The following is a 24660-nucleotide window of genomic DNA, read 5'->3' as shown; positions in this document are numbered from 1 at the left end:
ATGTTCCACCAGCCAATATGTCAGTTGGAAAAATCTTTTAACTTGCTTACCATTTTCCCATGTAATTTCTTCCTTCACATCCAGTGAGTATTCATATATTTAGCGTGCGTATCAAAATACTTAGGGAATATGTAGTTTGGATAGTTTCTGTATTTGGCAAGGTAAAAATAATCTGTTGCTCTGCTCTTGAGAAACGCACTACATTTTATTGCTCGTGAAAGTCGTTCTAAATGTGTCTGCTAGGTTTTCTAAAACATTTATTTAATATAAATAGGCAAGGCTTTATCAAGACATTAGAACAGAACTGATTCCTGGCTAAATACAGATGATGTGGAACTGTTGAATTCATAATGCAGGCAATCGTGATGTGTAAATGGTCTTCATACAACATCCTTCCAATGCGTCATACATGGTGCCCACATTGGGCAGGCGCGTGTGTGCTATCTGGGGACTCTTCTTATTCCTATTTGATTCATTTTGTGTTGGTCTATGATTTCCTAGAAAACGAAGTGGTTCAACTAACTCTTTTGCTCAACTTACCCTTACCCCACTCTCCCCTATTTATGGTCATCAGTTGTAACTATATCTATTTATTGTGTCTGCTAGCCGCTTATGTTTTAGCGTTTCTTAATTTTCGTTATCCACCTATGAATACAATGCATGATTTACTCGTGCAGAAAGTATTTGAAAGCCAATTGCTGCCCTCTGCTGGTCACTGTTAGATTTAACACTAGTTCCACAGTTTCATGCACATTATGGTGTTTACAAACGGACTATTTTTCAGTGATCAGTGTGAAACATACAAACTAATAATAATTAATGTAGTTTAAACATTTTCGAAATATATGCATGAAGATGTTTTTTGTGTAGTTATTTTTGTGAAAGCTATTCTTTGCTTTTGACTACACAGTACCAGAGGCATGACCCCCTGTGCATATACCAGAATCATTACAATAACAGGGCCTTGTGCATGGCCACAATGTAGTCAATTCTCAAACAGCTATTGATGCTTTTTCTACATAGGCCATGCATTTTATATTTTCCTTTCTCACTTAATCTGTTGGAGGCCAAAAGGGTTTACCAAAATTTGATCAAAACTTTCTGCTATGGTTTTTCACATGTTCAACAGTGTGAGAACACTCACCAGACAGTGTGGCAGTAAATTCTACACATACCTTTTCTGCCATTTAACTTTGTTTTATCTGATTACTTTTTACATGCAAAACATTGCAGACGTGTAGGCAGCAAGAAGAACCCTCAACTTGCTAAGCCACCCAGCACGAACTCACTACCTCAAAGTTGATTGGTCAGAGTCCAGCTAGGCGGAAGTCTGCTAGGCGCGGGGATTCCCCGAGGGAAGTTCCCAGCGCATTATAAAACATGTAAAATATTACATTTGTACGAAATACACCATATCCTCTCCCGCACGCCGTAAATATAGGCCATTTGAAGAATAAGAAGTTGTCGCAGTATCAAAACAATAGTTCATTTTCGAATGAAGGTAAGATACTGCAATTATAGGCTACAGTCAGTATACAAAAGTTGAGGGCGAACTGAACGAGTATCTGGTTTTATCTGTTGTAGAGAACTAACTCAAATTGTTACCTGTTTATACTCGACACACAAAAAAACCAGAACTATAATGTATCGACTTTCAAAACTCACTAACGAATGTCAACATTCTACTATGTAGCCAGTTCTCGCTTGCCTTGCTACAATGTTGCTACAATTAAGCTACAGCGGTGCGTCTTCATAGTATAACGCTACTGTCTACAATCATAGGCTATACAGTGACTGTAGTATTATACTGTCTTAAACGTGTGTTAGAGTAACCAACGTTATCAGAGTAGGCGAACATGCTCAGTGCTCATTGTAAACCCAGATGTCTGAATTTTTTTTTACAAGACTCCCAGAGAAAGAAATCCCAAATTATTTTCAGTGTTAGATCTTTCATAGTTTCACGTTCTAGGTCATTGTTGACTTAGTAGCGAATGGCTGATCATGTCATACTATTTAGAACTTTATTCATAACGATAGGCTATTTGTTAGCTGTCATTACTAATGGCTAACAACACTAAGGTGTTGTTAACCTAAACTATATATTATAAATGACAAAATCTATTAACGCCAACATTGTGTGTGAACATAATCATTCTGAATATCTTTTTTTCTACACATTAGTGTTTTGTCCTTTGTATGTTCTAATGTATGAACCAGTCTTTACTTCATACGTAAAAAATCATGCCATTAATTGACCATGACTCTGTACACTTGGAGATATTATGTTGGTTTTCATTGTCTTATCAAGATGCTTTGTATGATTATTCTGAAATATTTGTTTTTTATTTCTAAAATTAGCCAGTACAGGCATAAAAGAGAAGTAGCTTGTGCACTTACCCCAGTTTCATGACGAGAAGACTTGGTTTTTAAAAAACATTAATTCTAGTGTTTCAATGATTATTAGTCAAAATAATGTGCTAATATGCTTAAATCCTTGGTTGTGTGATCATTTACAACAGGGCCTATGAGTACTGTGTCAGTGATGATTGTGGAGCACACGGCATGGAGAGGAATATTGGAGACCAGCTCAACAAGGCCTTTGAAGCTTACCGCCAGGCCTCTATCGAGAGAGACAATGCCAAAAGGGAACTACAGCAGACGGTATTATGCTTAATTCATGGTGATAGAAAACATACTCTTCTCAGTCACCTATGAGATGTCAGCTTCGTCCAGTGAGATGTGTCATTGCCTTCTACTTAATTGAAGCATCTGGAGATTACAGTAATTTACAATAGATGCAACAAAAGGCTACCTACCTGCAAACTGATGACATTCATGATAAATATGTAATGGAAGGTTTACTTTTGCAGAGTGAATTTTATAAACAGCACACTCAGAATCTTCAGAAACAGATAGAAGACCAGCAAAGTTTGATTTTGACACTCAAAGCTCAGTTGATATCAACAACTAAGCAACCCTCAGGTAAATAACAAGTAATTATTGTTTTATTAACACTGTTGTTTGCATGCTGACATACATTCAGGCTTATTCAGTTCAACACCAGTGAAAAAAACCCACCAGTGAAACAGTGGCCTGAGTGGTCTAGCGGTTAGTGCCGCCACCTACAGAACACATTCTTTTCGGTTTCTGAGTAGGGTGCAATCTAGCTGCCTTTGTCAAAAACTATTGACCTATATTTCCCATATCTCTCTCCACTAAAATCCTTAAATATTTACAACCCCCCCCCCCAAAAAAAAAAGTTAAATGGTCCTGTAACAAATATTATTGCTGTTTCAGGACATAGTACAATTCACATAACAAATTAAATTTCCTGTGTTCACTGAATGATTGGCCTACATTACATTTTTGTATGTTGTTTGATTCGTAGGAGAGGTCACAGATGAGGCTGCTCCTAGAAAACAGGAAGAGGAAACATTGTTTTCTTCCAACCATCTCCTTGACAACACAGGCAACTTCTTCAGGAAGATTCGTTACTTGGTAGCCATGTTTGTCATGATTAATGAAACAATCCACCTAAGTGGAGAATTGTTGGTTGTCTAATCGTGGTTACACATGACTCAGACAGACAAATGTAAGGGTGGGAATGGCATGAAGCATTTTCTGTTTTTCTTCTCAAATTAAAATAACAGTTCTTCTCACCTTCATGTGCAAGCACACATGCATGCGCATTTGAACACACACATACATGCAAACAGCCAAACAAACATTTTGTTATTGTTCATAAGCTGCATATTCCCTTGTAGATTTTCTCCAAGTCATGATAAAAATAACTTAATATGTTATGCCAAACGCAATACAATAGCTCAACTTCCTGTGGCATGGGTCATCTTTTCCTCTGTTTCCTCTATAATATGGAAAACTATAGATTTTGCCTGAAAACATAACAAAACTGAACATATTTGACCAGTGCAAAAACGGAATTATTTAAGTGATTTATTTTTCTGTTTGTTTAAAAGAACTAAAACATGTGTTTGTAATTTTGTCAAACTGTACTATCTTGTTCTTGCATGTCAAGAGTAAACACACGTACCTTCTTTCACCAACAGGTGGTGCTAGAGGATAGCATCACCGAACCTCAGTGTCATAAGACAGCTGCCTCATTGTTGAGAAGTAATTCCCTAATAGATCACAGGGCAACAACTATGTCATTAGAATAACTAACAATAATCAAATGTTGTTTTGTTTTAATCTGGAACTGTTGTAATTAAGTCAGATTTGTGATTCATAAAATGATTATGTTATTCATGAAACTATTTACATTAATATAGGATTTCTGACAAACATTTCGGTCAGGATAGTTAATATTAGTAAGTTCTTCAATGCCAATGTATCTGTTTTTCAGAAGGAGAATATGGAAACTATAGAGCTTGTTTCACCTTCACCACTCACAGCACCTGTAGCCAGCAATGTTGAGAAGTATGTGCATTACTCATGACTACATTTACTTTATTTTTGGATGAAAAGCAGCTTTCTGACTTGCCTTTCTTTGTCTCTCAGTAAAGACGTTATTGAGGCATTTCAAGCTCTTCAGGGGAAATTCCAGCAGATACGGACATTAACGCTGAGACAAAAAAATCACCTGAAAAAATTCTGCAGAGGAAATGACTTGGCAAATGGTAATATTAAAGTCTGCACAAAGTAATTTTGGATTTTAGAAATTACTTATAGTTTTTTCAGCACTACTTATAGCCTGAACAAGAGTCTAATTATAGCCTAATTACAAGTTAAACTGTAATTTAATTAAAATGGAGAAAACATCTTGAGTTCGGATATTTTATAATACGAAATGGAGAATTGATATATGGTCACATTAGCTTTGTTCCAGTACACAGATATTAACACCTTCACCAGAACAGTAGGACTACATGAATGCCTGGTTGGCCTGTTAAACCAAAGGTGGAGAGCCATGGTTTAACTAAGCTGATAAACAAGCATCTTTATTCCACAGGCACATGCTTTGATGTGGCGCTGCCTAGTTACATAATTATGTTAATAGAAAAATATGTAGGAATGTTTACAGTGTGCAATTAGAATACTCAAAAAACAAAGATGTTCTTGAAATTAATAATAAGTGTTTGATTATAGATGATGATTTGAACCTACTCATACTCAAATGCATAATACCGTAGTAGTACCGTCATTGTGAGGATGTTAAGAATGGAACAAAAACCAAATAACAAAAGCCTTGTTTGCCATTCGACAGAGCAGCAGTTCTCCATGCCCATACAATGTACAGACGTGACGGCGGAGCTGGCGGAGAGGCCCTTCCCTTCCGTGTCGGCTTTGAGGCCAGGAGTTGACTTGCATCACCCACCCACGCCCCTGGCCCCCCGTGGGGCCGGCCCAGAGGACAGGGACCTGGTGGAATCTCTCACCAGTCTCCGTGTCAAGTTCCCCCCCCCCACAGACAGTGAATATGAGTTCCTGAACAGCGCTTCTGAGAAACAGATTGACCTGGCCATGCCAAGACAGCGGCCAGCAGTCAGCGGTGGGCCCGCTGTCGTGGAGGAAATGTCTATGGAGCTGTCCGACCAGTTCCTGTATCCCACGTCTCCCCCTCACCCCACCTCCCCCTCCGCCTCGCTCGAAAGTGTGCGTGGACCCCAGCAGGTGAGATTCCTAGGAAATGCTCTTTTCTTAATTTGCTGGTAAAAGTAGGAAATTCTCAACACCTGATTTGTTCTGGCAAATGAATAAGACCAAATTATTTTTTTTTAAACTACCTCACATGTTGCCATTGTTGAGTCTCTGAAAGTTGTTAATCAAGATAAGAGGTCATTCTTCTTTGATTTCTAACCAAACTTACCCCTTGACACAGCACTCCTGCAGATGTATACCTGCAGACAGGATTGGGTAGATTACGGTTACCTGTCCACATTTGTTACCAGTAACGTAACTTTTTGATTACTCAAACTCAGTAACTTATTCCGATTACTTTGAATTACTTTTAGATTACTTTCATATTAAGAGGCATTAGGAAAAAAATAGGAATAGCCTAAAACCAATTTAACACATCTTGCGGGATCATTCAATGTAAGAGTTTACATAGCTGGCCAAAAACGGAATTTGCATTTTACCCTTTGGGTTATGTACAGTGTCTGTAGAAAGGGTTTCTAAACCATTGCTTACTATTTCAATATGATTGGGCTACATCTCTAGATTACAAGCTAAATGTCTGTCAGACATTCAGTCATTCCAATTTATCTATTAACCCTCGATCTTCCAGAATATGACTTTTTATCTGAACATAACCCAAAATCAAAGGACGTGTTAGCCTATTCTTTTATTTGTGTTATATTCATGTTTTTAATTGCTTACAATATTAACTGCCAAATTCTCGAACAGGGTATTGACATTGTGGTATTAAAAAAAATCAAGCTATCCATAGCTTTTCGCGCGTGCACTAAATCTTCAGTAGTCTGAAGTTTTTCTTCAAAACCTCCAACGTGGTCAAAACGCTGCCAAAGAATCAGGCACGCGAATGCACGTTTGCAATAGTGAACACCCGCTCATAAATGCGTTTTACCCGCGTGAACGTAACCTGCGATTATTAGGGCCACCAAAACGCGAATGAAAAAAATAAACTGTGATTATATACCTGCGCTCTTATCTTAAATTCAATCTCGTCAGCAGCCAATGATAACAAATGAACACAATTTTCTGAGATGTAAAGCAAGCAGGATCACATGGCCTAACAGTATGTACGGAGTTGAGGTGGCAGCCATTTAAACTAGCGCTTCATCCGTCACTAGATGGTTGTGCGCGTCCACCTTTGCGCGCATGATCACACGCACAACTGAGGCGCGCAACATTACATAAAGAAATCAAACATGCAACGAATCGTAATTATTTCACGCACCTATTTTTTTATTTAAGTTCTAAAGTAATCATTATTTTTTCAAAATATCTGTAATCAGATGACTATATTTTATTTGGAACCATAACAGATTACAGTTACAGTTTACACCCCAACTCTGCCTGCAGGAGACCAGTTTCAACTAATTGAAATATAAAAATGGTATCTACTTCCAATGATAATTGTAGTAATAATAATAATAATGCATTCTTTTATGTATAGAATGGAAAAGAGACGTTCAGAAAAATAGATAGTTGATGGATGATCTTGGCATGCATGGTAGTTCATTCATGGCTTTACTGGTCAGGGTCAGACATGATACGGAGAGGGGTCACATCCAGGGGGCTTAAGAGTTGTTTGTCAGTGAACTCAGTGGTGTTTCTCAGTAGTAGTGCCTGAAGATAAATACATTCCCATTACAAAACAACGTGTTTTGGGTGATAATGTTTTTTTTACCATGCATTTTGAGGGTTTTTGTAGTATGGTTACAGTTTGTTTTCATAAGTTTTGATGTCTGAACAAGAATAATCAATCTTTTAGGGCTACCATTATCAGTCCAGCTTTACGGCAATATCAAGGCAGAGATTTCAAAATGATAGAAAAACTGTCTTTTCGTTTCCGTTACGTGGTATTTTGCTAATACACAGCAATTTACCTCACAGATTTCATCATCCGACTGTCATATCACTGGATGTTTACATTAGATGTTTAGCTGTCATGTTTATTGTTTTAAAAAGGTCAGTGGGCCTTCATTGAGTATTTTATGGAAATGCTTTTTGCTTTATCAATACACAACAGAAATATACCTATGTTATGAAATGCTCTGCTATGGTTAAAGGTGGTAGAACACCCACACTTTCAAATATTGTTTTGCTGCTGATCATTTAATTGGTTGGATTTCTACTGTATATAACTTGGCATGCATTGTCATTGAGACATGCACCATTCAGGAAACAAGAAATGTTTCAATCCTACTGTAGCAATTATTACAATAGTCCAAATAATAGGCCAGGACCTCAGACAGGGCGTTAAAGTGGGACACAGTTTGCTTGTATTCCCCTGCGCGACGGATCTTTCACCACTAGAGAGTGGGACACATAGGCTCCTGTAAGTGGGTGAGTGTAAGCCATGCTAAGTGTATGAATAATAGAGTATAAAGTGGAGTGTTTGTCCCTCTGTGTAGGCCCTGTGGAGCCCTGAGCTTTGCGACGCTACAGCAATGAAGGCTGCGAGTGTGGAGCCGCAACAAGCGATCAACAACAACAGCCCTGATATCTGTGCCTACTGCAACGCGGTAGTTCCCCAAGACCACATGAAGAGCCACCTTTTTACTCATTGCCAGAGGGAAAGTGAAGCCAGCAATTGACACTAGCAGACACTGGCTGGCCAATGCAACACCTCTAGGATTGATTCATGGTTAATTCATGTCTTTGTTGCCCTGCCATGAATTGCATGCTGTGCTGGATGTCACATCACGCTGCCGTTTGAACGGGACTAGAACCCCCACTCCATCATTTATTTAATTTGTAAGACTTGAATGGTACATTTGACTGTTTTTGTCATAAGATATTACTTGGAAATGGTATGTCTAGACCAGACCTATGAAATGATATTGTAAAGTGTATAGGTCTGTAATAAAATATTCATTTAATCATGATTAATCATTGTAATGTCCAAATCAGATTATTTTGATTTGTCTTTATTGAAGACAGGGATTTGTTTACATACTGCTTATACATGTGGGCCTACCTGTCTCCCCAAAAGCAGTAAGAAATTGATACTGCATGTATTTTCAGGAGAACATCCACTAAGGTCTTTGAGGAGAGCATCTGCTTTGATTCTACACGTGGATCTGGAAATGTGTGAGTCGTAAAAATGATTGAAGCATTGAACATTCTTTTTGCAGTTATGACATATCGTAACCATACATACATATTGAGGGAATAAGATGCTACATTACATTCTTTTTTTAATCTAGAAAGACATACGCCAGCATAATGTTACTAATCAATTTATAGTAATGATCTCTAGCAGCATTTAAATTATTATGCTGTGCACATGTTGGTTAGTGAACTACTGGTCACAGGAGTTTTAATTAAAAGTAGGCAATACATAAATACTAATAGGCTAAATTTGCTTTTGTAATTTGTAGCAGCTGTATGGTATGCGTAGTACAGAAAGTGAAATCATTCCAGTTAATTAAAACAATTTATAAGTTATAACACCATATGGTCATTGAAAGCAGATTTGTGCAGGTAAACAGGTTAATTAAAACTTTGTGTTACTCCACATACCATCGAGTACAGGCTCATCTCTTCAATTACATGCACAATTATCTTACAATTTGTGGCGTAATGTTTTTTATCTATTTAGATAATGGGTACAGCTTAATTAACTGATGAATATACAAATGAGCATGGTTTATTTTATTTGGTTGGTGAAAAATGTGCTTACATTATCAAATGTAATAGAGTTTTATTCCTATTCATGTCATATATCGATGACCAGCTAGTAACAGTATACTGAATACACAAGCTGTTAGCAACACAGTCATTTCTCCTGATTAGACTTAACCTCTTGCCTACAAATAGCTTTTGACTTCCGTAATATTTATTCACAGCTTTGCAAACAATTGTAGTAATTTCCACTATCTTGTGTGATGTGTTAGGCAAATAGGGAAGCTATGGGTATTAAAACACATCCGTGTGCAGTGAGGACCTTGCAGCCCTTCGGATATGGGCTGGTAACACTTGTGCTGTGCAGACGAGCTGGTGTGAACACTGTAAACGGGTTCTTTTATTAATCCCATTTTAAATGCTTTACTCAGAAAAATGAGCGCTTCATAGCCACTTAATTTCCTTTATGCATATTCGGATCATATTTAATTTTGTCTTATCGCCCTTCAATAATCAGTGAATAATAAAAACTAAAACACAACATTGTCAGTGAATAATCACTGACATTATTGCCTGATTATATATGACTTCAGTCATCCCTGTGATTACGGACAAATCTTCTTTGATGGAGGAGTATCAGAAAGTGAGCAGAACATTACACTAACGTTCAAAAGTTTGGGGTCACTTAGAAATGTCCTTGTTATTGAAAGAATAGCCCATATTTTGTCCATTAATATAACATAAAATTGTTTAGAAATACAGTGTAGATATTGTTGTACTGTAAATGACTATTGTAGTATTTACAGGAGGCATTATCTTAATACATTATAAAATACAGAGGCCATTATCCGCAACCCTCAGTCCTGTGTTCCAGTGGCACATTGTGTTTGTTTATCATTTTAAAAGGCTTGTTGATCATTAAAAGATATGTTAGCACCTATCAAAACTGAAGCCATAAAACTGGCCTTCTTAAGAATAGTTGAGCATCTGGAGCATCAGCAATTTTGGGTTCAACTACAGGCTCAAAATGGCCAGAAATAAATAACTTTCTTCTGGAACTCATCAATATATTCTTGTTCTGAGAAAAGAAGGCTATTTGCTGCAATAAATTGCCAAGAAACTGAAGATCTCTCTCAACACGGACAAATACATTATAGTGTTTAGCTTGAAAAATTAACGCCTCACAGGTCCTCAACTGGCAGCTTCATTAAATAGTACCCACAATACACCAGTCTCAACATACATCAGCCATATCTCAGACTGGCCAATATAAAGAAAAGATTAAGATGGGCTAAAGAACACAGCCACTGGACAGAGGAAGTTGAAAACAAAGTGTTATGGACAGACAAGGGGTGAAATCCTTTCAGATTACCACAACTAGAATGCCAAAGGTCTACAAGGCTGTAATTGCTGCAAATGTAGGATTCTTTGACAAAAGCAAAGTTTCAATTAAAAATCATTATTTCTAACCTTGTCTATGACTATATTTCCTATTCATTTTGCTATATTTCCTGTTCAAACCCATGTCCTGTATGTTTTTATAGAAAACAAGGAAATTTCTAAGTGACCCCAAACTTCTGAATGGTTGCGTATATCCAAAGAGTGAGGAGAGCTGTGCTATTCATTCTTTTTGACCTATGCTAGCATTGTATTTGATACATTTGTTGCTGTTCAAGTGGACAAGGAAAGATCAAGGAAGACAGTGCCACACAAATCCAAACACAATAGATTATCTGAGAGGCAAATCGCTGAAACAACCTGTCATTGTGCTGTATTTACAAAGCTGAATATTACATTTGGGTCATGTGATGTACAGTCCAATGTGCCAAACATAATGTGCTACGCGTAACTTGGATGAACATAAACTGCTGAATTTTTACATCAAATTATGGACAGTGAAAGAGAGAGAATTTATTTAGGAAAATTTTGTAAATACAAATAACCAATGTCCCTAATGATTGTGCATTGCGAATCTGTGAAGAGTTGAACATGGTGCAGACTGTATGGTTCTCTCTCTGGAATCATCGACAGATGCTTGCACATAATTATGTTGTCACTGCTTGTTATTTGGAAGACAGAAGCTGCACTGACAGCTAGCTTTATGATGATTTTTTTCCCTTTTATATGTTTACTCACTTGTTAATAAAGCAAGGTGGACAGCGAGAGGAGAAAGTCACTTGAGCTCTTGGGAGCCCATTCTATGCCCACCTTGAGGCTTCCAGCTTGTGTACCTAACCTAATCTTGTTGTTCCGTTTGATTTGTGTCGACTCTGGCAGGTATGTTTGGAGGGATGAATTGAGGACCATAAAAAAATGAAAGAGGAGGAGGAAGATGGATATGGATTGAGAGTTAGAAGCAGCAGGATGATTACGAGGTGTCAAAATTGCCAGGAGCAAAAAGGTGAAAGCAATCAGGGGTGAGAAGAGTGCAGCATCCGTGAGGGGCAACTAATTATCCATCTCATTTGTGGAGAGCAGCATTTGAGTCAGCGCTAGCCCGCCGAACGGTGACAGATTGGTGCGGAGGAGAGGGGAGGTGTTAGAACAATGGAGCCCAGCTCACCATCATTACTGCATGCTAATCATGGAGTACTGCTGCACTGCCATTCTGAGCCGCAGAGTTCAGGGGAAAAATAGGAAGTCACCAGCTTCAGGGGACTCTAGTCAATTCCAACTGGAAGGGAAATAGGGAGAATCTGACATATTTGTGCTGGCACTAGTTCTGCCAACACTTGAATGAGCCAAAAAAGGTCCTCATATGCAGGAGTTTGATTTGTGTGGCGTGTATCACGTTTCTGTATTCTAATAAGCTTAGAAATGAGTCTGCACACCTGCTGAAGTTTTTTTCATTATAATTCAACTCTCAAATAAATTTAATAGAACTTGAAATATGGATTTTGTATTATCAATTACACAACTAATGTTGATGTTTACACAAAGAAACATTTCCTGACAACCAAACAAATTCCTCCAGTGGCATACTTGAATATTTCTGAGAGTAAATCCTCATGTGCTACTGCCATTACTCTGGGGTTAACAGTGCAGCTTAGGCTGGAAGGATAAACCACATTTTGAACAAGTCCAATGGGGCCATAGCAAGATCACTTGTCAATCTCATCACATTTAACACTAACACACTAAAAAGTGGTAGGCCCCCATGCACCACCGATTCCACACCACTGTGGGGTGATTTGGGATGCCATGTTTCCATGTACGTCTTCAGCCATTAGTATCCATTTGAATTATCTCAAGTCGTACGTTTTTATATTTCTTTGTTGTTTGTGGTAAGTTAGAAGACATCTACACAATGTTGTTCTGACATTGTACGTTAAACGGTACGCATAGAGGAGACTTATCTAGTTGTATTATCAGCAGTTGACTTACCTTGATTTTACATTACACACTAAGTTGACAGTGCGTCCACTTTATTGGATTTATTCATAATGAAATTAAAGTCTAGAATGTTTTTAATGGTAAACCTCTGTAGAGCCATCACACTTTTGCTTACCAGTGCATCTGGAGAAAACAAAATAAAATGTTTGTTAGATCGAAAAGGATGACAGATTCTGGAATATTAGTGTTAATTAACGAGAGGTTTCATCAAGCCTCGTAATTACCACCAACGTGTAGGAAGTTTAATGAGTAGACTTTTGATTGCTGCATTGTTTACAGTGGCTCTTTGGCTTTTACTTTTTTTTTTGGTGAGACTCAGCAGGTTGGAAATGCCCAGCCAGGTATGAATGGTAAAACGCTAAATGTAATGAACATTATTTAAAAAAATGTGTCATCACATATTGTGATATTTGAAGGTCTTGTCTAGTTGTTTGCAAAATCATATTTTTTATTGTCTTTATAATCTTACAAAATATCTCATCTTCTAGACAGGTGTTTTGCTTTCCTGTCTTAAATCTTTTCATGTTTTGAAAAACAAGCGTTCAGTGTAGATGTCTGTGCACACATGCTCAGCGGATGTATTAAGGCCACCTGGCCAGGACAGCATCTCCACATCAATGTCATGCAGACAATTAACGACTCATGAGAGAAACATATTCAGTTATCCACGTGCCGGTCACAGTGGAGCTTGGAACTGCCAAACCTCCTGGCATAGCGAGCCCAACGTATCACCTCACCCTTTTCATGCCATGTGCTGGGTGGCATCGTGCTCTTTGTGTTGGAGCGGTAGGATTCACCGCTGTCAGATTGAAATGTGTTGAAGCCATTGTTGCATTTGGAACGCCTCGGAGCGGCCCCTCTCTCCACGGTGTGTTTGTTTCTGTGCTGGTTTGAGAGGCCTGATTTCTGGAGAACTGATTTGGCAGTCACAGCAAGTGATGACAGAGGCAGTGGTGAGATCACACCCGGAACCCCAAAGGATTCTTCCATTTCATGGGACCTAGAGGCTGAGTGGTACGCACAGGAGTAGTGATCAGTGGGATCTGTGTCATTTTAATAATGCCATTGCTAAAATATCACTCTGTTACTAATTCCCATTAAGTCTCACACATTTTTTATTTTTTTTTGTTCTTTTATTGAATCCAGAAAAGCAGGTGTGGGGAAAAAATGAAAATAAAAAGAACAGACAATTTTGACAATTTAAAGAGAGCAGTTAAGAAAATATAGGTAGGAGTTTCAGTGGATAGGCAATAAACAGTAGCAGTGGTAGCAGCAATATAAGCGATACCTGTGTCGAGGGCGTTAAGTGTGTGAGTCAGTATACGTTTGTGTTCATGTTATGTATAAAGAAGTGCGTGTGCATGTTTGCGAGTTTGTGAGTCTAGTCTGTGAATAATGTAAATTCTAAAGGGGTAGTGCAAAAAGGTTGAGTGATGCGGGTAGCCATTTTATAATCACTAAGTGGTCTTGATTAACAGTCTTATGACTTGATGGGAGAAGCTATGCAGTCCTGTCAATTACAGACTTGAGGCTCTGGTTCCACATGCCAGGCCTGCCATGTGGTACAATAGTGTATTACTTGGCTGGCTGGGGTCATGGACTGTTTTTAGGGCCTTCCTCTGGCACTGCCTGGTGGAGAGGTCTGGATGACCTGGCGTTTGACCCCAGTGATTGAATGACAGGTGACACTCTTAAACACCTTGAGATTGGGATTGGTACAGTTTGGTGGTGATGCTACCTGTCAAGATGCTCTTACTGTTTCTGCTGTAGATCTGTTTGAGGATCTGATGCCACATATTTTCAGTCCCCTAAAGGGAAGGGGGCTTTCGCTGACTTTCATCCCAACTGTCTGGGTGTTTGTAGACCACATCAGTTTATTCATCTTGAAGCTCTCTATTCGCTCGATTTCAACCTTGACAACAGGGATGGTTGCGTTCTCACCTTTTCTACTCCAGTAGTCCACAACTGGCAAATTTGTCTTCTGGACATCTAGGTCTCTGACCTCCTCCCTACATGTGTCTTGTCATCATCCCGGATCAGGCTTACAACCAAGGTGTTCTCCTCAAACTTGATGGAAACAAAAGGTTGTGGGTGAACAGTAAGTACAGGAGGGGACTAAGCATGCACCCCTGAGGAGCCTCTGTGTTCAGGGTAAGCGTGGCGTATGTGTAGTTTCTGACACTCACCACCTCTGGGTGGACGGCAGGACGGCCAGGATTCAGTTGCAGACCGAGGTGTTTCGGTCCCTGGCTCTTGGACATAGTGTTGTCGACATCACTGTGGCCAGCAGCATAGCAGCCTGCTTCCCACTGTCAATTTGCCTCTGAAGCTAAGCAGGGTTGGTCCTGGTTGGTCCCTGAAAGGCAGACCAGATGCTGCAGGAGGTGGTGTTGGAGTCCAGGTTGGAGGGCTGTGTGGAGTGCAGTCAAGACTGTGTTAACTGTGCTTCTGTTACGTTACGGTACTGTATGGTACGGTACAGTAATGTGAAAAATGTAGTACACCTAGAGTGACCACACTTTCAAACCCCCAAACAGGGATTCTTAAGTGTACCACACGTTCATGCACAAGCTTATGTACGCACGTTGGTCATCGTGCATGTTTGTGGTTGGTGGAGCAGGGGAGCTGGCCCTGTTACTGTTTTCACTGCCCCGTATGTTTCTCCACTCCCTTGAGATTTGATGAGAATTGCTGCTTTAAGCAGTTTTACGCAGTTGACTGTTTGGCTCCGACTTGTGTGTGGAAATATTGCAGTATTATTACAATAATTATTATAAATTTAATTGTGGTGAAAACCGGGACAATTTAGTAGTGAATGTCAAAAACCGGGACATTTCAGTGTTTTACAGATTTTTGTCGGGACCCGGGACACCTAGATTGAAACCGGGACAATCCCGGGCAAAACGGGATGTCTGGTTACCCTAAATACACCCCTTGGAAAGTCGTTTTAGCGTAATGCACCCTAGCAGTCCATATTATGTCTAGCCTATTATTTAGCGATTGTTAACCTGTTTAAACCGTTTTACTCACATCAGCTACAGAAGGCGAGATCACACAGTCATCCGGAACAGCTGGTTTAATCAAGCATGGTTCTACGTTAGGAGCCTCAAACAAGCGTAGAAGCCTGTTAGCTCATCGGGTGGGCTTGCACGGCTGGGCAGCTTGCAGCTGGTTATCCCTTTGTTCTGTGGGATAGTTTACAAACCCTGGCCCCTCAGATAGTTTGTGTAAAGGATTCCACCATAGCCCTGTATTTACATGTTGCCTATTTGATGGCAATATGCATCAGGATTTCTGTCCTGATGCTTGAAAGCAGCTGCTTTGACATTAAGCTTGGTTTAAATGTTACTTTTAACATGAGGCTTCTAGTTACGATATATATATATTGGTTGCTCCTTACTTAGCTTTTTGTTGTGCAGGATATGTTAGTCCCATGTTGGAGAACAGCACTTTGCTTAAGTTATAAGAAATCCTACCACTCAAGCAAAGCGTTTGTTTCTAATACAAAATAAGACTAACGACCAGTTCCAGCTCATTGAAACAGACTAAATGTTTGGCCGGTTAAAGAGGGTGATCATATGTATATTGCTTTCCTTTAAAGGATTAGCATTTGCTTATGATGTACAGTATATAAGGATTCCCAAAATGTTGGGAAAATGACACTGATGCCTTTGCCAAACTTTAAGGCCGTAATTTTGTTTCTGTAGTTAGATGATGAGCATTCGCACATCTAATAAGTGCATTTGTCTTTCCAGTTAGACAAATTTAAACAAGCCTGGTTTGCTTTCCACTGTAAAAACAGGCACATATCTGTATAATCATTGGTTTTAATGACATGACAGCCTTAGTAAAGATGAGCGAAAAAGGCTCTGAAAAATTGGCCTTGTAGTCAGCTGGATGATTTTACGCTCCAAATATGACAAAAATCCAAACTTAAAATTAGGTCAAATGAAATTTGCAAATTACTAATAAATAATTCAATATTTATTTAAAAATGATATCTCATGATTATTGGCATTTGTGAATGTAGTACTTTGACGTTAGTTATGGCCCCACCACACCAACAGTATCCCCACATATTCCCCTCAGAAGACAGGAGGGGCACAGTACTAATACTGTTAAAAATATATATATTTCTGCTTTATTTGACAGGAAAGTGTGGAAAGATTAGAGTTTTTGCTGAAGGGACACTGGGCCAGATTTGAACCCAGGCTTACACCCCTGGACCAATCAAGGCCACAGTATACATTATTCTAGTCACTCTTACTTAAAGACTAACATCAATAACACAAACCATACAGAAACCAAAAAGAGACAGAGGAAGCAGTGCAGCATAAGAGGCTGGCATCCAATTGGTTTAACCGTGCTCAGATTTTGCCACGCGCTCACGCCTAACAGTTTCTACTGTATATTGTCTGGCCAAGGGCACCACAATGCCTCTAGACTGCATCCCTTCTTGTGGGCAGCCACATTAGTACTAAGAAACACAAAGGATTACATTTGCTCATGGTTGAGAACGAGGGCAATACATTGTGCCTTCGGGGAAGTATTCAGCCATGTTCACTTAATCCACATGTTGGGTCACAACCAGTGAAATGGCCAAAACAATAAAAGTAGCCAGCTCATTACACTAGGTAACTTGGCAATTGGAGTAAGATGTGATATCATTGGTCTCTCTCGCTGTTACTCTGGTCTACACTTGCAGGCTAAATACAGACAATCCCACGGATATATCAGGGGTGAACCGGTTCTATATTTCCTCACCATGTGGCGCTGATCACAACTCATGGGACTGTTGCCAAAGTTTGAGCTAATTTGGAGAAACACTTTAACGAACCAGTGGAACGATATTAAACATTTCTTAAAGGAGTTTCTTAATGTTTTCTTGGGGTGCTGCAAATTATATATGTACTTAAAGAACAGCTCTTTGTCATGATATATTGGTCATATACAGTACAACATTCCTTTGTACTTCAGTAAAAGGAATGCTTCTAAACAGTCCAGCGCACACAATGTTATATACACTGAACCAAATTATAAACGCAACACTTGTTTTTGCCCCCATTTATCATGAGCTGAACTCAAAGATCTAAGACTTTCTTTATGTACACAAAAGGCCTATTTCTGGTGTGACCACCATTTGCCTCACACAGTGCAACACATCTCCTTCGAGTAGAGTTGATCAGGTTATCGATTGGGGCCTGTGGAATGTTGGTCCACTCCTCTTCAATGGCTGTGCGAAGTTGCTGGATATTGGCAGGACCTGGAACACGCTGTCGTATACGTCGATCCAGAGCATCCCAAACATGCTCAATGGGTGACATGTCCGGTGAGTATGCTGGCCATGCAAAAACTGGGATATTTTCAGCTTCCAGGAATTGTGTACAGATCCTTGCAACATGGGGCTGTGCATTATCATGCCGCAACATGAGGTGATGGTCGTGGATGAATGGCACAACAATGGGCCTCAGGATCTCTTCGCTGTATCTCAGTGCATTCAAAATGGCATCAATAAAATGCACTTGTGTACGTTGTCCATAACACATGCCTGCCCATACCATAACCCCACCGCCACCATGGTCCACTAGATCCACAACGTTGACATCAGCAAACCGCTCACCCACATGACGCCATACACGCTGTCTGCCATCTGCCTTGTCCAGTGAAAACCGTGATTCATCCATGAAAAGAACACCTCTCCAAAGTGCCAGACGCCATCGAATGTGAGCGTTTGCCCACTCAAGTCGGTTACGACGACGAACTGCAGTCAGGTCGAGACCCCGATAAGGACGACTAGCATGCAGATGAGCTTCCCTGATAGAGTTTCTGACAGTTTGTGCAGAAATTCATTGGTTATGCAAACCGATTGTTGCAGCAGCTGTCCGGGTGGCTGGTCTCAGATGATCTTGGAGGTGAAGATGCTGGATGTGGAGGTCCTGGGCTGGTGTGGTTACACGTGGTCTGCGGTTGTGAGGCCAGTTGGATATACTGCCAAATTCTCTGAAATGCCTTTTGAGATGGCTTATGGTAGAGAAATGAACATTCAATTCACGGGCAACAGCTCTGGTGGACATTTCTGCAGTCAGCATGCCAATTGCACGCTCCCTCAAAACTTGCAACATCTGTGGTGTGTGATGGAACTGCACATTTTAGAGTGGCCTTTGTTGTGGCCAGCCTAAGGCACACCTGTGCAATAACCATGCTGTCTAATCAGCATATTGATATGCTACACTTGTGAGGTGGATGGATTATCTCGGCAAACGAGAAATGCTCACTAACATAGATTTAGACAGATTTGTGAACAGTATTTGAGAGAAATAGGCCTTTTGTGTACATAGAGAAAGTCTTAGATCTTTGAGTTCAGCTCATGATAAATGGGGACAAAAAGTGTTGCGTTTATAATTTAGTTCAATGTTTGGGTTAATATACAGTACATTAAAACCTTTTGCGCAGTGAAAGAGGAGGGGTTTCCACGATTCTCATCTTTTCACTAGACGAAAAAGTCAGTTAACGTCTCCTATATTGATAGTTATTGTATTGTACTTCACGAATGAAAGAAGAACTAGCGTTGTTGTACCATGAAATGAAATAGTGTGAGGTTCATCTTCAGTCTTGCTAGCAATTGCTCAATTGTTATGACTACTCCAAGTAGTAAGTTAGTAGATACTAAGCCTGTTACTGGCTAATAAGCTGTTAAAACGGCCCGTAGCAAAAGCTGTACTGTTCATTGATGCAATTTGTGGTGGAAGTACACTTAATAAGAAACGTTAGTTGGTTTAACACAATGCTTAATGGTTTCTAGTGAAATATTCAAACTTGCCGTGATGTTAATGCTTGCAAAATGATCTAATGTCTAGAGGCTATACCGACACTTAGTATGCATCCAGCTTCGTGGCGTCGTGGTTAGAGATGCAGCCTCACACATAGGATTCCCACGTTCAAATCCACCTAGGGCTACAACGTTCATCCCTTCTGGTCACGGGCTTACCGAACTAGGCTTGACTGGTTCCTTTTCTTGTTTTGTCAGCAATTTACAACCCTGTCTCCAAAAGTTGCAACACTTTGTAAAATGTAAATAAAAACAGAACGTGATGATGTGCAAATCATTTATACCCTACATTCAATAGAAAATTGTAAAAAGACAACATACAAAATTTCATTTTATTGTTTCTTGAAAAATATATGCCCACTTTGATTTTGATGCCAGCAACACGTTTAAAAATGTTTTGGACTGTGGCAACAAAATACTGGAAAAGTTTTGTAATGCGAAAAAAAACGAGTAATGTTGAACAATATATACAGGTTTTGGTTCCACATATGCTGCCATCCAGACAATGTATTTTTCAGGGAGGGCCTTGCTTATTTCAGCAAGACAATGCCAAACCATATTATGCGTGTATTATAACAGCATGGCTCTGTAGTGAAAGAGTCTGGGTGCTAAACTGGCCTGCCTGCAGTCAGGACCTGTCATCCATTGAAAACATTTGGCCCATTAAGAAACGTAAAATACGACATAGGACACCCTGCACTGTTGAGCAGCTGAAATCCTATATCAAGCAAGAATGGGAATACATTTAAATTAAAAAACTACAGCAATTTTTAAAAGAAGAGGTGATGCAACACAATAGTTGACATGCCCCTGTCCCAAATATTTTGAAACATGTTGCTGGCATCAAATTCAAAATGGGTATGTATTTTTCCCAAAACAATAACATTTCTCAGTTTCAACATTTGATATGAAGTGTTTGTACTACAGCAATTACACTAAACCTAATTTTCTTTTATTATTTCAGTTGTTCATTATGTCAATGTTACCTGCCACTTCATTAACACTAATTTGTACATGTTTGTCCAAGAAAAATGGGTTGGCGTCACCACAGATTTTATCACCCTGATGGACAATTCACAGCAAGGGGGCAAATTGTATGGTTAAAACAATTATTGACACATACACACATTTCTGACCACTGTATAAATGCTTCTGGACATTAGCATTGGATCCTTGTTAAAGGGTTTAAAGTGTACTCATTCTGATTGCATGCTCAAAAGGGCCCTGGGATTAAATTTTTCATCACCCAACGTTTTTGAAACCTGTTGCAGTTTGACAAAGGTTAGAGCTTGTCTTGTCCCTACCCTAAACCCTTCCCCTTACTCCAACTGTAACCTTGATCCTTGCCTAACCTTAACACTCTAACCGTTTTAGAAATAAACTGACATTTTGTGATTTTGGAGTTGAAATGTAAGCCTCATCCTCTCCTTGTGAATGGTTGAAAGTGATTTTCATTTTTATTACAACCAAAAATCAGGCATGGCTTTTTCACTGGAATTTAGTTGTGCTTTTAAAGGTTTGTATAAATCATGATAACACTGGAGATTCAACAACATTCTCGCTATCTTTGTGGATGAATAAAGGTTGACATTCAAGTTTTCCACATTGAAATTATGTTTTGTGTTCATATAAATGGCCCTCGTCAGTATTGTTTCATGGTGGGTCTCAAAAACGGTGTCATGTCAGTGCTTCGGGATTATCATGAGAATACATGCTGAGAAAATTGGTATAAAGGCTAGTTATTGAGGCAGATTTGGTAGATAGACATTTGTGACATTGAAAGCCACTGTCCTAAAGAAATGTCTTCTTCTTCACTGCCTCTCTGTATCTGCCATGCAGGTGGTTGTTCAGAATAACACATGGGGGCAGGATGGAGGGTGGGGGGGGGGGGGGGTTAATAGAAGAAAATGGTAACTCGTATTTCAAGGGTTAAGGCATGAAAGAATCCATTCTCAGTTTAATGACCTTGCCTTGCTGGCTAGGACAACAGGGAACACGGTCTTGAGTAGTACTGAATTTGCCAATTAACACCTCCGATAACAGGCTGCCTCTGAACAACACCCGCACCAGGAACGGAGGGGCAACTCACGTGCACTTCGTTTTTAATCCGTTGATTTAGGATTTTTTTTCAGGGACCAAAAATTCTGCATATGCCAAGTAATTGTTTGCCCATGTACAGCAAATCATTGTTTGTCCAAACCAATTCTCCTTTTAAGAGAAAAAGAAGAACCTGTTATAGATTTTGTCCATCAGGCATCTATTATATTAATAGTCATCACTGACTGTAAGGCTGGTAATGTTGGAAGGGCTGTCTTTTTTTCGTGTGCCTCATGAATCCTTATGCACTGGACATTCTATTTTCGCACTTGCCCATATGGCCATGTTCAGCTTCAATTAGAACAACCACGCTGGTGTCTAAGATACTGCTGCTCTACCATTTATTCTTTCTGGTTTTGTTTGTCTTACATGGAAATAAAGAAAATACAATCTGAGTTTCAATAATCTCTTGATTTTTATGTCAGAAAATCTTGACTCTATTTTTGATATTCATTTTACTCCTCCCCTTAAGTTTCACACATGTTTATCAGCCTTACAAACAACACCTCTTCTGGGTGTGAAGTCCCAGGTGAAATCACCATGGGCACTCCTTGAAGTCCCTTTGCAGGTAGAGGGTCCTCGGTTTTCAGCCTGTAATGATAGGGGCAAATAACAAAACCAGAAACACCTTTGTCTATGTGTAAGGTGGACATCCTCACTAGCTTAATGAATGAAAACTGCCAAAGATGTAATTGAAAAAGGTGCTCGCACACCACTGTAAATGTCCAGTGAATTGTGCTAGTGGAGACACCACAATCATACCATAACACTTGGTTTCACAATTCATTAGCAGGTATTTTAACAGTATATAACGACAGAAGGACGGCTAAATAATTGATACCAGTTTACACCATAGGAAAAGGTGACGTGATCCTTGATAATAATACATGGGACTGATATAGCGCTTTTCAAAGACCCAAAGTCACTTGATCTGTCTAATGATGTTAACAAATTGAGGTGAAGGAGGACTTGTTGGATAACACTTTCAGGTGTGAGCTATGTACAGTTACGTTGACAAAGACCCCTGTCTTAACACTTTGTCATCATAACAGCTTTGGAAACTGTGAAAATTGTATTCAACTTTAAATGCAGCCAAATCCGTTCCCTGGTAACACATGCTATCCAGGTTATTAGATCATAGCATTCCCCTTTTTCTGATGACCATTCTGTTGTCCATTGTATATGTACATGGACCTTGCTATAGAGGTCCACACATAAATCCATTTATTTATTCAGTGTTAAGAAACCATCTGGCTTTTGTAGATCCGAAAGTCATTCTGGCAGCCCAGTTCCCTGACTGACACCTCATTGCATTAGTGGGCGGATGACAGCTTCATTAATGATCAGTCTCTTTGCTCTGCTTCTCAGACCGTCTGAATGTCACCGCGTCAAATATCTATCTATCTCTCTCTCCACTGTTTGTTTTTGATAAAGTGTGCTTTGTCTATTCACCTGGAGTCTTTGTTACAATGTTAATCTCGTCTATTGTTTTAACAGTCTTGTTGGATAGTGAGAGGTAGCACTTTTTGCGTTGCCTTTGTCAAAGCTGTGAAAATGGCACACCATATGTAATGCTCCTGCTTGCTGTTAGCCCCGCCAATTCCCCATGGATCAGCCGTCCTCGTGCCAATTTTCACACTCACTCACTCTCTCTCTCTCTCTCTCTCTCTTTGTCTGTTAGATTAGATTGAAGTTCATGGGTTTGATATCTTATTAGTTTTATTTTATAGTTGGTATTATGTTTGTTGGAAGTTGAAAATTGAGTGGTAGTCAAAATGTGTTGGATAGTTTTAGACAAATCAGAATATTATATTCTGGTTATGTTTTTCTGTCTTTTAATTCAGCCCAAGACAAATTGGCTGCCTATTTTCTTCACACCTTTCTCTATCTGGGGATAGCAACCGCAATTCTCTCCCGTCCTTACCTGTGACAACAACCTACAAAATGCTCCTGTAGTGCCCTCATCTGCAAGTTACAGACCCTGTTCTGTCGTTGCATCGAGATGTTATTTTCTTCTTTCTTCACTGCGTGTCCCTGTGGTTTTTACATTTACACAATGCATAGAATTACATAAGAACAATATGTAGGTGTCTTGTAGGTCCGCCTACTTTAAAAAAAAGTTAGCTACCATTTTAAACAGTACAAGCACACTGATCATGTTCCATTTAGAACTGGCAGTCAAACCATGATTTCAACCAACAGATGGAGAATAGATTGATTTAAATATGTACATTTGGATTTGGAGCATTTTCACGTTTTGTAATACTACTCTATCTATGGAACCTATTCAGTCTCGCTGTCACTGTGTTAGTGATGAACTTGTCCAGAAACACTGTAGCTCCACTACTGTAGATTCCCTGCCATGTCTGTGGAGATATGCACTGGGACATCCCTACGTAACTGCATTATTAAACCACACTCCCTACCTCTTGGAGGGAAAAGGCGACTGTTGAATATTTGAAGGAAATATTAGATTTTTTATTTAAGAATATAGATTTAGATGGGGAGAAATGGGTTGATGTACAGTGACAGTATCAGCTGAGATGGTCCATAGAGATGTTGTTGAGTTTCCAGCCTTTGGGACATCTAATGCTATTCAGTAAAATCTTTCAGTCTTTTGGAAATGTGCCGCTGTACAAATAATGTTTTTCTTTTTCTTCTCTATAGCCGACTGTCTCAGCCTTGTGTGACGAAACGTCCAGTACTCCACTGAAGAACATAGGCATGCACTTTACTTGCAGCAATAAAGAAGTCATAATCTGAACAGACCATTGACCATTGACTTTATTTGATATTTCTAAACTCTTCCATGAAAATACAGCATACAGCTGAATCATGTAGGATGCTATATTGAAAGGGGCTAAACATGCCGTACAACTTTTCAGATGCCACACGAGCTAGGCTAAGTATTGATCCATCTGGCTCTGAAGACAATGTCATGTCACCTCCGTGTTTAAGTGTTAACTTGTCAGGATCTGATGATCTCCCTGTCAGATTCGGGAGAAGATGTCCATGTGACGTCTCCGTCTCTGGAGTGCATCATCACGGAACACGATCTGTTCACTTTT

The 24660-nt window shown here is 39.5% G+C and overlaps 1 protein-coding gene across 3 annotated transcripts; it reads left to right on the top strand.

Moving 5' to 3' along the window:
• Positions 1-1326: 1326 nt before the first annotated feature.
• tank (TRAF family member-associated NFKB activator) lies at positions 1327-24356 on the top strand. Of its 3 annotated transcripts, XR_828898.5 has the most exons (11): positions 1327-1501; positions 2520-2661; positions 2871-2982; positions 3389-3498; positions 4364-4437; positions 4519-4637; positions 5225-5631; positions 8061-8403; positions 8674-8739; positions 11551-11674; positions 24260-24356. XR_828898.5 is itself a non-coding variant. In XM_010890864.5 (8 exons), exons 2-8 carry the CDS (start codon positions 2563-2565, stop codon positions 8241-8243), a joined length of 1104 nt encoding a protein of 367 aa, XP_010889166.1. In that variant the 5' UTR covers positions 1327-1501; positions 2520-2562; the 3' UTR covers positions 8244-8538. The 3 variants fall into 3 exon arrangements, 1 of the variants encoding a protein (XP_010889166.1); XR_828897.5 differs by lacking the exon at positions 11551-11674; XM_010890864.5 differs by lacking the exons at positions 8674-8739; positions 11551-11674; positions 24260-24356 and having other exon boundaries at positions 8061-8538.
• The last annotated feature ends 304 nt before the right edge of the window (positions 24357-24660 follow it).

The sequence above is a fragment of the Esox lucius genome, chromosome 16 (assembly GCF_011004845.1).
Source record: "Esox lucius isolate fEsoLuc1 chromosome 16, fEsoLuc1.pri, whole genome shotgun sequence".
Classification (NCBI taxonomy): Eukaryota; Metazoa; Chordata; class Actinopteri; order Esociformes; family Esocidae; genus Esox; species Esox lucius.
The sequence above is the reverse complement of the archived record's forward strand: the minus strand, read 5'-3'. Positions and strand labels throughout refer to the sequence as shown.